The 14,629-nt window shown below is 37.2% G+C and overlaps 1 protein-coding gene across 1 annotated transcript in view; it reads left to right on the top strand.

The window, feature by feature from the left end:
- LOC127444533 (tumor suppressor candidate 3) overlaps positions 1–14,629 on the top strand; it is a 116,087-nt gene that overhangs the window by 55,681 nt on the left and 45,777 nt on the right. Inside the window, exons 5-6 of the mRNA XM_051703944.1 lie at positions 6,324–6,464; positions 7,175–7,264. Coding sequence (XP_051559904.1) covers positions 6,324–6,464; positions 7,175–7,264 — 231 coding nt within the window. The remainder of the gene's footprint in view (positions 1–6,323; positions 6,465–7,174; positions 7,265–14,629) is intronic.

Raw genomic sequence — 14,629 nt, 5'->3', positions numbered from 1 at the left:
CTTAGCAGGGACAGGGGCGGAAGGATGAAAAATTAGTAATTATATATACTTATTACTTAAATTATTTCTTTGAATTTTTAGTATTCAAGAATTTTTCTTGCATTATATACTTAGGGCTGAAAAAAAAATAATAATAATAATAATATTCTGTTACAAATCGCAATTTTGAGCCAAACGATTTTAAAATCGTCTCCCTGATGTAAAATAAATTTTTTATGTAATAAAAAAATAAAATACATGTTTATCTTAATGTTACAATGATTAATAGAAATATAGGAAGCTAGGGTAAAATACACTGGCTACCACCCCTGGAGTTCGCTAGCTCACTAGTTCAAATCCCCGGGCGTGCTGAGTGACTCCAGCCAGGTCTCCTAAGCAACCAAATTGGCCCGGTTGCTAGGGAGGGTAGAGTCACTTGGGGTAAACTCCTCGTGGTCACCATAATGTGGTTTGTTCTCAGTGGGGTGCGTGGTGAGTTGAGCGTGGTTGCCGCGGTGGATGGCGTGAAGCCTCCACACGCACTTTGTCTCCGTGGCAACGCGCTCAACAAGCCACGTGATAAGATGCGCGGGTTGACGGTCTCAGACGTGGAGGCAACTGGGATTCGTCCTCCGCCACCCAGATTGAGGCAAATCACTACGTGACCGCGAGGACTTAAAAGCACATTGGGAATTGGGCATTCCAAATTGGGAGAAAAAAAAAGAAATATAGGAAGCTATATTTGTGCAGAGTTCCACACGAACAGGTTTTCTCTCTGAGAAGTTTTGTCTCTCTTGAAGTTTTGACCTCAAAATCCTCTGATGTGATCAATGTTTCTGTTATTATGCATAATCCAAAAGTTTATTTGAGAGGTGTTGTGGAGAGTATTTGTCAGAAGTCATTCTGCAGATTCTGTCTGACACTGCTTTAATAAAATGTTTACCTGTAAAAAGGCTTATCAAACTGTTGGATGGTGTAAACTACATGTTGCACCCCCGCAGTATTTATAATCTGACATCCAGGGTATTCATGCACAGAAATGCCGCTAGACAAAAAGAGGTTTGCTTGAGGAAACACACCTGATTATATTTTGAAGAACAGATGACAGAAATGCTGGCGATGAGCATGTTTTATTTGCTTTTTGTTCAGAAGATCATTTCATCGTGTCTCGCGGAACGCGCAAATGGTGAGTTCTTGCTTTTTTTTTTTTTTCTCTTTCTGTCAGTCATCTAGGAGTGGTTTGTAAGAATAGTGTTGTCTATGATAACGCTGCATAGGATCTCAGACTATCTCAGGATGCATATGCAAATAACATGTAGCGACATTGGGATTACAAGTGAATTGTCATGTGTGTCATAATTATTCTTGAACAAGTTTAGTCTTTAGCCTCCATTTGAATGTTGCAACATTATAATTATGATAATAGTAATAGCCTATGGTAGCCTAATATATGGTTTACATTTTATATATAACAAAATTAGATTGATAATGTAAAATGATATATTGTAGCTTTTTATTTGCTGAATACAAATGGACATAATGCAGCCTTGTACATGGGTTCCTTTGCACTAACTAGTCGCCTAGCTCAGGCAACACACTGACTGGTCCATTGGTAGTTTTAAATTGGTAGTTTTTCATATCCCTATCTTTTACATGCAAAGTATTTATTACAGATTGAAAACAGTTGGCATTTCAGACACAACTGTTCTTCAATAGACATTTCTTTCTGAGAAAAAGTACTATTTTTTTATTTTATTATTTTTTTATTTTTTTAATCTTTTTATTAAGTTTTTATATCAAAACATCAAATTGCAATACTTACAGAATCACAATATTGCAATACATATCGAATCGGCTAGGAAATATCATTGTAATATCGAATCGGGAGGTCTGTGGCAATTCCCAGCCCTATTATATACTGTACATAATTTTCCCCTTTTTATCACAAAAAGCACCATGGTATTACACTTGTTTATTTCTTTCTTTATTTTCAGACATGGTCTGTGATAACCCCGTTTTAGATGTGCCATAGTAAAACCATGGTATTTTTTAAAGTACCTTGGATGACAGTATCATCAGTGAATTTAATAATCATTCATAATGCTTTTTTTGCTCTAATGTTTTTCTTGTCTCATCACTCTTTTCACTTTCTCTCATCTCTGCTTCCTCACTTTATCATGGCATCTCTTGCTGCTTCCACAGACCTCATCATCCTCTTTATATAACTGACACTTATTATAGCCTATTACTTTCTCTTCATTTCTTTTAATATTTCTATAACGTTATTTTCTGTATTCTGTCATTAATATTTATAAATATACAGGACCTTACAGAAACAATATGGCTGAACAATGGTACAGTGATGGTGTCAAGATGGTACCATGGTTTTCAATGGTTACTATGGTAGACTACATGTCCAAAAATGGTAATACTAAGGTATTTTCTGAAAGCGTTTAGTCTAATTAGTTATTAGTAAAAAAGCTCCTTCAGTTTATGACAGTATTCTATTAAAAACAAATGGAATATCTATCACTGAAAGTGACGCGACCGCTCCCGTTATAATTAATAAAGCTGTCAACACTGCATGTGCGTGATGTTGGAAATGCGGTAGCAATCAAGTATTTTTCTTTTGATGAACTTACAACACAATACATGGAGTGGACTTTTTATCTGACCTGGTACTCGACTGAGGTAACGGCACTTCGATGTTCCGAATTCCAAACCCACTTCAAGGGCTCTGCACTTCAGAGTGAGTAGGGCATAGGGAGGATCATTTGCGATTAGAATCCGCCTCGATCTGTTTTAGCGTGCGCTGATAAAGGTACCTCCGCTTCATTTTCTTTAATACGGCTGCGATTTTATATTAAAAATAATAATAATAATAATAACAGATTATCAATGTTGTTGTGAGATTATTAAAAGATTTTAATTTTGTTTTATTTAAACATTTTAATTGAATTGTTAACATTTCTCCCCTTTTTCTGGATGACCAAAAGGGCTGCTGCCCCCATTCTGTGCAGATCACAGTCTACCATAATGTGACATCACAATGTGAAGGAAGTTGAGCACGAGTCGTTTTGGCAGCTTGGTTACAACAAATGCTTTTTTTCAGTGAGAAGGAAGTCTTGAGTTCTGAAACTTTCTGTATATTTTTATAGTACAAAGACCTCTTATATGTCAAAAGATCAAGGGAAATATGATTCCTCATGTCATGGCCACTTTAAAATCTTTGCATCTACCCTGACACTTTCATGAGGGAAGTAGCTATGTCCAATTCAATTAATTGGATCTCGTCACTGAATTGGTTGATCCGGTTAACAAAATCAGTAAGAATGATTTGTTGCAAATCAGACTGATCTGATTTGTAAGTTCTACTCACTGACTCAACGATCCAGTTGCAGCAGTTAACAGCACACAGGAAGTGAAGAATATTAGTGAATAATGACTTAAATTTCTGTTTCTCACCCAAAACTATGATATGACTTCAAAAGACTTGACATATAGTGCACAAGTCATATGAAGAGCTTTTATCATACTTTTGTGGAGGTTTTGTGTCCTTTGTTAAGCTTGAAAGCCTGTTGAATGGAGTGGGGAGAAAAAACAGCTTCAGAATTGTTTCTACACAAGAAGCATGAGAGTGAGTAGATGATAACAGCATTTTCTTTTTTTTTTTTTTTTTTTTTTTGAGTGAACTATTCCTTTAATACTGTTCAGTTCCAAACAAACACTTGATTATTTAGTAATAGGGCAAATTGAGAGATTCACAAAGCCTACGGCATAGAATTGAGTTGTCCTTTCATATGAAAGCAGACTCAAGTATGGGATTTTCCTCCAACAAATGGAGATAATATCTGATTTCCCCATCATGTTAACATAGATTTTTCCCTCCAGAGAACCTTTCGGTTGAAAAATATTACCAGCACCTTAATGCATTTACAGATGACTGCCTTGGGCCACTCACACTAATTCAGTCACCTTATTAAGACTCTACCTTGCGTTCAGCTTTAACACTTTTCAATAAGGCACTTAAGGTATGTATCCCCACAAGGGAAGGCCTGAGTTATGTCAGAGTCGATAAAAAGCTAATTTTTTTAAGGCTGATTTTCCTCCGTCGGAGCACTCTACGATTAAGAAGGGGTACGTAGATTACGGCAGGGGTCATAAGTCAGCGACCAGCTTCACTCTGCACAGTCGGACTCGTTATCTTTGATTAATCTCCAGTTCACATATGTGTAGAGGCACGAAAACAACAATAAGAACTATAATCTTTCATTCTGGCTGAAGAAAAAAAAAAAAAAAATTAAAGAGTCTGCCTAATTGTCATTCATCTTAAACAATAGGGTAGAGTCGTAGAATGAATGTATAATGAATGCATCAAAACAGTTTATTTGTGTTTTTACTCTGTTTACTTCATTACCATAACATTAGCTAAAGCAGCTATTAGTCTTTGTCGGCCGATCCATGCGCATTGGAGCATTGTTCCTACACCCTCTGCAGGAGACTGAATTATAGGTGAAGCTCCCCGTTTTTATCCCAGATTAATCTGATCTTATTTGGAGATAAAGAGAGCGCAGCAGAGGCTGTTGAACATGTCTTGAAGGGAAACATTAAGACCTTGAATGACAGGCACTAAACTTGTTTACAACCCTCTGTGTCTTGTGTCGCATCGCTCATAAATGGAGGATCCTGGGCATTCCAGACTTACTGGCCCTCTGGACCTTCTTTTGTCTTAAGGCTTTGAGGAACGAGAAGAAAAGAGAATAAAAGGGAAGGGAGGTTCGACCAACCTGAGCAGGAAAGAATGCGGTCAACTGACACTTTGCTTGAAGCAGAAAATGGTCGATACAGTACTTCGCTTGTTTGCATAATTTATTATAATACTATACAGTAATTATTATTATTTACTTACATAAAAGTAATTATAAGTATAAATGTAAAATATGAAATATAAAATTATAGGTTTAAGTTATTCTTAAAACCTTTAAATAGGCCTGTATTGACTTGCCAAGGGAAACAGTAATCAGTTTACAAGGTATTGGACTGCTAACATGAGCGATAGTGAAAAAGAATTACTCGCTCAGTTAGCAAAAGTTTTCAAGGTTCATTGCTTTGAATATTTTAAAAGATATTCGAAAATTGTTGGTTCTGGGTTCCAGCAAGTACAGGCTCACTTGAAGCACCGACTGACACAATTTTTCTTGCTTTTGCAAGATGGTGACCAGAGTTGTCCTTGACAATGCAGGGCTTTAACAATTGAAAACAAGCTTTAGTTCCCCTTTCATTCTCTCCATTTGACCCTCCTCGAATGCTGACCCTGACCTCAGCCCTGTTCCCGTTTACTCTCTAAATCTTGTTTAACACAATGTTTACGGTGACCGTGACCGTGTTCATGGCGAGCGTAGAGCAAAGCTCATGTAATTTTCTGCATTTCCTTTTTGAATGTCAAAAAGGCAAAAGGGTGCTTCAGAATTTCTGCCTCTTATTTTCAGTATTTTTACCATGGCATAAAATGGAAAAGTGCTGGAAATTTACGTTTTGTCCATGTATATAGAACAGTATGCTTTATGATATCATTGTTATTATCCAATTGTGTGATATTTCTTAGTTATATATCAGTTTCCTAGCTGTCTTTTTTGTGCTGTATCATGCTGAAAATGTGATTTAATTTAGGTAATACTGTACATTCATGTACTTGCGCAAAGTATGTCTGCCTTGACCGTGTCCGGGTGCTATATTGTTTAGTCCACCTTTAAATTGTCCAAATTACAGAATGGACAAATCTGTGGTAAAATGCATCCATTTTGATCAAAAGAACAACTTGCATCCATTGTATTTCCACTAAAACAGTTTAATGGAGAGGGGGAGATTATATTCCAGTATAATTTATACAGCAGCTATTCAAACATAACTAAAATGCATTTTCATGATTCCAAAAGTACTGTAAATTAAATAAAAAAAATATTGTAGTTTTTGAAACAGTCAATTATGCATAAACATGAAAATGCCACTAGATAGAGATAATACTAGGCAGCCATGAGAAATATTACATCATTTAACAATGCAGTCCTTAAAATATATAAAGCTTAAATAAAAATGAATTATACTGAAACTAAGAAACACTGGAAAAATTAACAGTCAGAGTGAAAACTAACAAATAATTGAAAGGACAAAAAAAAAAAAAAAAAAAAAAATAATAATAATTTTAAATGCAAAACTAATAACTCTTTTCAAGTGCTCCAAAAAAGGAGTGCTTTATTGTTCATGAAGCATCTAAGTCATTGTTTCTTTTGAGGATGGTCAAAAGCCAAACTCTGTTGTTATTTTATTTTTTTTTCTGTCTCCAGATTCGGGTGTTCAGACCACCCAACTACTCTGGAACGATTGCTCTGGCTCTGCTGGTGTCTCTGGTCGGTGGGCTTCTGTACCTGCGGAGAAACAACCTGGAGTTCATCTACAACAAGACTGGCTGGGCCATGGCCGCACTGGTGCCTAATGTTCATTATTAAGCCCTAATTCAAAACTAAACTACTGGAGCCATGCTTTCATTTGAAAACGTGCCAGATTAAACAACAATGCATATCTTGGCAGCAGTATGACAATCAGCTCTCTCAGGCCCTCCAACCATTCAAACACTTCAAGAAAAACTTCGGGACTTTGCTTTATAAGCTTTATAAAGTCCTTTAATTATATAAAATTAGCTGACCATAAAGGAAACCTAGATTAAAACTTATTTATGGAGTTTGTTAGCCATAAAATGGGCTTATTTACTGAATCTAAACCCAAGATAACAAATTAAAAGCAAAATGTCAGCAGCTAAAGGGGACAAAGCAAGCTAAAAGCATCGTGTCACTGTACCTCTAACCACTGGAGGCCAAAAACGATGTGCTGTCTTGCATGGAAGTTTGCTTTGCATGCTTTTTATTCCACTCTAGTGAGGGCACTGTCTGTAAATTGTAGAAACACATCTTTTAAATGTGAAGTTTAGAGGGTGCTGACCTTTACTGCTCCAATGGATAAAGTGTGATATCCACTATAATGATTGCAAGGGCAGTTTTAGCAAAGTTTTCTGCAGGCTGTAAATCTGTAATCCATCTTTATGGTTCCAGCTCTCTGTTTGTCATTATCACCGTTTCACAATATCACTCACCTAATGTGTACACTCTCAGTCTCTCCCTCTCACTTCTTTTCTCTGCAGTGTGTGGTTTTTGCTATGACCTCAGGTCAGATGTGGAATCATATTCGTGGTCCTCCCTACGCCCACAAAAACCCGCAAAATGGTCAGGTGGTAAGTACAACTCATAGACCCTATTTCTTGCCTCTGAACTTTATATATGCCAGTGTTTTTGTTTTTTGCCTCCCATGAAATTGGGCCAAACAACTATGCCTTTAAAACAGCACCAATTCACCTAGGTACACATGCACACATTCTTTCAAAGATGTTGGCAGATATGTAGTTCAAAGCATCTTGGAGAACTTGCCACAGTTCTATGTACTTAGGCTGTCTCTGTTGCTTCTGTCTGTTCATGTAATCCCAGAATGTCTCTGTGGGGGCCAGCATGCAGTGTTATTATTGTTAGCAAGAACTAAATCAATATACTGTGTGTGTGTGTGTGTGTGTGTGTGTATCTATATATATATATTATATATATATATATATATATATATATATATATATATATATATATATATATATATATATATATATATATATATATATATATGTGTACACATACAGCTCTGGAAAAAATTAAGAGACCACTGCAAAATGATCAGTTTATCTGGATCTACTATTTATAGGTATGTGTTTGAGTAAAATGAAATTTTTTGTTTTATTCTGTAAAGTGCTGACAACAAGTTTTCTTCCAGGATAACCTTGTATGTGGCATATATGGTATGTATATATATATATATATGATCTGGGGGTGCTTCAGCAAGGCTGGAATCGAGCAGATATATATATATATATATATATATATATATATATATATATATATATATATATACACTATATTGCCAAAAGTATTCGCTCACCCATCCAAATAATTGAATTCAGGTGTTCCAATCACTTCCATGGCCACAGGTGTATAAAATGAAGCACCTAGGCATGCAGACTGCTTCTACAAACATTTGTGAATGAATGGGCCGCTCTCAGGAGCTCAGTGAATTCCAGCGTGGTACTGTTATAGGATGCCACCTGTGCAACAAGTCCAGTCGTGAAATTTCCTCACTACTAAATATTCCACAGTCAACTGTCAGTGGTATTATATCAAAGTGGAAGCGATTGGGAATGACAGCAACTCGTAACCACGTAAAATGACAGAGCGGGGTCAGCGGATGCTGAGGCGCATAGTGCGCAGAGGTCACCAACTTTCTGCAGAGTCAGTCGCTACAGACCTCCAAAGTTCATGTGGCCTTCAGATTAGCTCAAGAACAGTGCGTAGAGAGCTTCGTGGAATGGGTTTCCATGGCCGAGCAGCTGCATCCAAGCCATACATCACCAAGTGCAATGCAAAGCGTCGGATGCAGTGGTGTAAAGCACGCCGCCACTGGACTCTAGAGCAGTGGAGATGCGTTCTCTGGAGTGATGAATCATGCTTCTCCATCCGGCAATCTGATGGACGAGTCTGGGTTTGGTGGTTGCCAGGAGAACGGTACTTGTCTGACTGCATTGTGCCAATTGTGAAGTTTGGTGGAGGGGGGATTATGGTGTGGGGTTGTTTTTCAGGAGCTGGGCTTGGCCCCTTAGTTCCAGTGAAAGGAACTCTGAATGCTTCAGCATACCAAGAGATTTTGGACAATTCCATGCTCCCAACTTTGTGGGAACAGTTTGGGAATGGCCCCTTCCTGTTCCAACATGACTGCGCACCAGTGCACAAAGCAAGTTCCATAAAGACATGGATGAGCGAGTTTGGTGTGGAAGAACTTGACTGGCCTGCACAGAGTCCTGACCTCAACCAGATAGAGCACCTTTGGGATGAATTAGAGCGAAGACTGTGAGCCAGGCCTTCTCGTCCAACATCAGTGTCTGACCTTACAAATGCGCTTCTGGAAGAATGGTCAAAAAGTCCCATAAACACACTCCTAAACCTTGTGTATATATATATACATACATACATACATATATACATATATATACATATATACACACATACATATACATACATACATACATACATACATATATATATATATATATATATATATATATATATATATATATATATATATATATATATATATTTATAATGTATATGTATATATATGTATATGTATATGTATATATACACTACCGGTCAAAAGTTTTGAAACTTGACTGAAATGTTTCTCATGATCTTAAAAATCTTTTGATCTGAAGGCGTATGCATAAATGTTTGAAATTAGTTTTGCAGACAAAAATATAATTGTGCCACCATATTAATTTAATTATAAAACTAAAATGTAATAAAAAAAAAAATACGTTTTTGAAATGGATGACTTGGACCAAATAATAACGAAAAGCAGCCAATAAGTGCCCAACATAGATGGGAACTCCTTCAATACTGTTTAAAAAGCATCCCAGGGTGATACCTCAAGAAGTTGGTTGAGAAAATGTCGAGTACATGTCTGCAGATTCTAGGTGAAGGGCGAAACTTTGAAGATGCTAAAATATAACACAGTTTTGATTTATTTTGGATTTTGTTTAGTCACAACATAATTCCCATAGTTCCATTTATGTTAGTCCATAGTTTTGATGACTTTACTATTATTCTAAAATGTGAAGAAAAAAATTATAATAAAGAATGTGTAAGTGTTTCAAAACTTTTGACCGGTTGTGTGTGTGTGTGTGTGTGTGTGTGCGTATGTATGTGTATATATATATATATATATATATATATATATATATATATATATATATATATACACACACACACACACACACACACACACACACACACACACACACACACACACTGGCAGACAAACATTTGGGATAATGTACAGATTTTGCTCTTATGGAAATATATTGGTACATGTGAGGCATCTATTTCTCAAACTAGAGACTCTGATGTACTTATCCTCTTGTTTAGTTGTACATCTGAGCCTTCCACATCTCTTTCTGTCCTTGTTAGAATCAGTTGTCCTTTGTCTTTAAAGACTGTAGTGTACACCTTTGTATGAAATCTTCAGTTTTTTGGCAATTTCAAGCATTTTATAGCCTTCATTCCTCAAAACAATGATTGACTGATGAGTTTCTAGAGAAAGCTGATTCTTTTTTGCCATTTTTGACCTAATATTGACCTTAAGACATGCCAGTCTATTGCATACAGTGGTAACTCAAAAACAAACACAGACAATGTTAAGCTTCATTTAACAAACCAAATAGCTTTCAGCTATGTTTGATATAATGGCAAGTGATTTTCTAGTACCATATTAGCAATTTAGCATGATTACTCAAGGATAAGGTGTTGGAGTGATGGCTGCTGGAAATGGGGCCTGTCTAGATTTGATCAAAAATGACTTTTTTCAAATAGTGATGGTGCTGTTTTTTACATCAGTAATGTCCTGACTATACTTTGTGATCAGCTGAATGCCACTTCGGTGAATTAAAGTACCAATTTCCTTCCGAAACAGCAAAACCTGTACATTATTCCAAACTTTTGACCGGTAGTGTATATATACACATACATATACATACACACACACACACACACACACACACATATATATATATATATATATATATATATATATATATATATATATATATATATGTACACATACATACATACATACACACAGTATATATACCAGCTCTGGAAACAATTAAGAGACCACTGCAAAATATATAGATTCTGTATACACATTATATATATTATTCACTGGTGGCCAAAATCTGGAATAATGTACATATATATATGTATATATATATATATATGTATATATATACAGGTGCATCTCAATAAATTAGAATGTCGTGGAAAAGTTCATTTATTTCAGTAATTCAACTCAAATTGTGAAACACGTGTATTAAATAAATTCAATGCACACAGACTGAAGTAGTTTAAGTCTTTGGTTCTTTTAATTGTGATGATTTTGGCTCACATTTAACAAAAACCCACCAATTCACTATCTCAAAAAATTAGAATATGGTGACATGCCAATCAGCTAATCAACTCAAAACACCTGCAAAGTTTTCCTGAGCCTTCAAAATGGTCTCTCAGTTTGGTTCACTAGGCTACACAATCATGGGGAAGACTGCTGATCTGACAGTTGTCCAGAAGACAGTCATTGACACCCTTCACAAGGAGGGTAAGCCACAAACATTCATTGCCAAAGAAGCTGGCTGTTCACAGAGTGCTGTATCCAAGCGTGTTAACAGAAAGTTGAGTGGAAGGAAAAAGTGTGGAAGAAAAAGATGCACAACCAACCGAGAGAACCGCAGCCTTACGATTGTCAAGCAAAATCGATTCAAGAATTTGGGTGAACTTCACAAGGAATGGACTGAGGCTGGGGTCAAGGCATCAAGAGCCACCACACACAGACACTACAGTTATCGTATTCCTCTTGTTAAGCCACTCCTGAACCACAGACAACGTCAGAGGCGTCTTACCTGGGCTAAGGAGAAGAAGAACTGGACTGTTGCCCAGTGTTCCAAAGTCCTCTTTTCAGATGAGAGCAAGTTTTGTATTTCATTTGGAAACCAAGGTCCTAGAGTCTGGAGGAAGGGTGGAGAAGCTCATAGCCCAAGTTGCTTGAAGTCCAGTGTTAAGTTTCCACAGTCTGTGATGATTTGAGGTACAATGTCATCTGCTGGTGTTGGTCCATTGTGTTTTTTGAAAACCAAAGTCACTGCACCCGTTTACCAAGAAATTTTGGAGCACTTCATGCTTCCGTCTGCTGACCAGCTTTTTAAAGATGCTGATTTCATTTTCCAGCAGGATTTGGCACCTGCCCACACTGCCAAAAGCACCAAAAGTTGGTTAAATGACCATGGTGTTGGTGTGCTTGACTGGCCAGTAAACTCACCAGACCTGAACCCCATAGAGAATCTATGGGGTATTGTCAAGAGGAAAATGAGAAACAAGAGACCAAAAAATGCAGATGAGCTGAAGGCCACTGTCAAAGAAACCTGGGCTTCCATACCACCTCAGCAGTGCCACAAACTGATCACCTCCATGCCACGCAGAATTGAGGCAGTAATTAAAGCAAAAAGGAGCCCCTACCAAGTATTGAGTACATATACAGTAAATGAACATACTTTCCAGAAGGCCAACAATTCACTAAAAATGTTTTTTTTATTGGTCTTATGATGTATTCTAATTTTTTGAGATAGTGAATTGGTGGGTTTTTGTTAAATGTGAGCCAAAATCATCACAATTAAAAGAACCAAAGACTTAAACTACTTCAGTCTTGTGCACTGAATTTATTTAATACACGAGTTTCACAATTTGAGTTGAATTACTGAAATAAATGAACTTTTCCACGACATTCTAATTTATTGAGATGCACCTGTATATGTATATTGTATATCCACTAAAACAGTTTAACGGACCTACAAATAAAAACTAACATAACTGGAAAAAAACCTAAAATGCTTTTTTAATGAGCCAATTAAAATTACATACAAATATCTCAAATTCATTTTAGTTTTTGAAACAGTATATTACAATATGTTAATGGTTTCCTACATTCTTCACATTTCATCAAAAAGCTTATCAAAATATCAAACCTTTGTTATTATGGCCAAGTTAATATAATCTTCCAGTATATTTATACACCAGCTATTCAAAATACTGTAGCTTCACTCACATGCTCTTTTGCATCCATCTCTTACTGGCTTCTAAGTGATCCCTCCAGTCAATAACACAATATATCTCATATGAATTAAGGCTTTTTAATTATTAAAACATAAATAAGGGGATAAACCTCTTTCAGTTTGTAATCCTTCCCAGTACAGCTTCATCACTGTTCCTCATTAAGCTCCAGGCAGGAAGTTGAAGCTGCGTTTATTCATCTAATAGCTGTCTGAGGCAAGGTGAAATGAAAACGCTGATGACATGAGGAAATTAAAGTCAGTGTGGAGAGGCTGTAACATCTAACACATGCTATACAAAAGATACCATTATTGCTATTGTAAAATTATGCCCTCACTGACTGACGACCTTCATTATAAGCCCCTTGAAAAGAAATTTGCTGGAAGCGACCAACACAGTCTTAAACTAAACGTGTTCTGTTTTTCTATCCTAGCAGAGCAAAAACATGTAGGGGTTTCAGAATAATGCCAAGTGTTTCTCAATGTTTCTATGAACCAAATGTGTTTACATTAGTAGCTTGCCAAGACTGGCAAGTGTGTTTGAACATTCACATTACTGCAAGGCGTGAAAGGTTTTCACAAAGTATGCACACACGTATGCATCTGAGCACTTGAAAGCAGCTACTGTCAGTCAGACAACATGCAGCTATACCGAATTGAGTTGGGACTCTGTTCTACCGATAGTATATATAGACTGGCATTGGCACAACATTTTTGGAGTGCCCAATTCCCAATGTACTTTTTAAGTCCTTGTGGTCACGTAGTGATTCGCCTCAGTCCGGGTGGTGGAGGACGAATCCCAGTTGCCTCCGCGTCTGAGACCGTCAACCCGTGCATCTTATCACATGGCTTGTTGAGCGCGCTGCCACGGAGACATAGCCATAACAGGCTTCAACTACGCTCAACTCACCACACGCCCCACTGAGAAGGAACAACATTATAGCGACCACGAGGAGGTTACCCCATGTGACTCTACCCTCCCTAGCAACCGGGCCAATTTGGTTGCTTAGGGGACCCAGCTGGAGTCACTCAGAATGCCCTGGGATTCGAACTAGCGAACTCCAGGGGTGGTAGCCAGCGTCTTTTACCACTGAGCTACCCAGGCCCCCTATTGGCACATTTTTCTTAAATATAAGCCTTGAATTGGTACCAAAGTACAGGTACTTTTACATCACTTCTAGTCACACATGAGACATATTTACCATCTGCTGTTTCACAGCCCAGTTTCAGGATGATGGGTCTGGGGAAACTAGTCCAGTTTTAGCCCCCACCTGGACCTTCAAGTCTTTATTGAACTGTACTTTGGGTCCAGCTGCTCTTAGAATTTCATGGATACATCTGTGCTTTCAGACTAGAGATGAGCGGAGTAGTTTGTTTGTGCGTGCACTGAATGTTTTAACCTCTAGAGCATGTAGCCACAGGGTTCAGATAAGGTGCAGAGCAAGCAAGTCTGCCTCAGTAAAACGTGTACAGAAAATGTAGATGTTGTAAAAACAAACTTCTTAGTACTTGGAGTTTAAAGGGGCCCTGAGTAATTTTTTGTTTGTTTTGCTGGCCGATGTGGCACTTGTGTTGGACTTTATACTGACACCTAGCGTCATAGATGCATCATCATGCAAAAGCAAAAGTTTTCAGTTACCAATGCCATTAGGGTGGGGCGATATGCAAGAAATATATTCATGATATTTTTATTAAAAAAATATTGCGATATGCGATTACTTTTCCAACCCCCCTGCCCCCACTGCAGAGGGTGTATGTAATATATTTTTTTTCTTATTGATTTTGCTTACAAAATTAAATCAATTTATTGAAACATGGAAAACTTAATCCAGAGATATTTCTAAATTCAAACTGCAC

Source organism: Myxocyprinus asiaticus, chromosome 8 (genome assembly GCF_019703515.2).
Source record: "Myxocyprinus asiaticus isolate MX2 ecotype Aquarium Trade chromosome 8, UBuf_Myxa_2, whole genome shotgun sequence".
NCBI classification, from domain to species: Eukaryota; Metazoa; Chordata; class Actinopteri; order Cypriniformes; family Catostomidae; genus Myxocyprinus; species Myxocyprinus asiaticus.
Note: the sequence above shows the minus strand (reverse complement) of the source record. Positions and strands in the feature narration are given on the sequence as shown.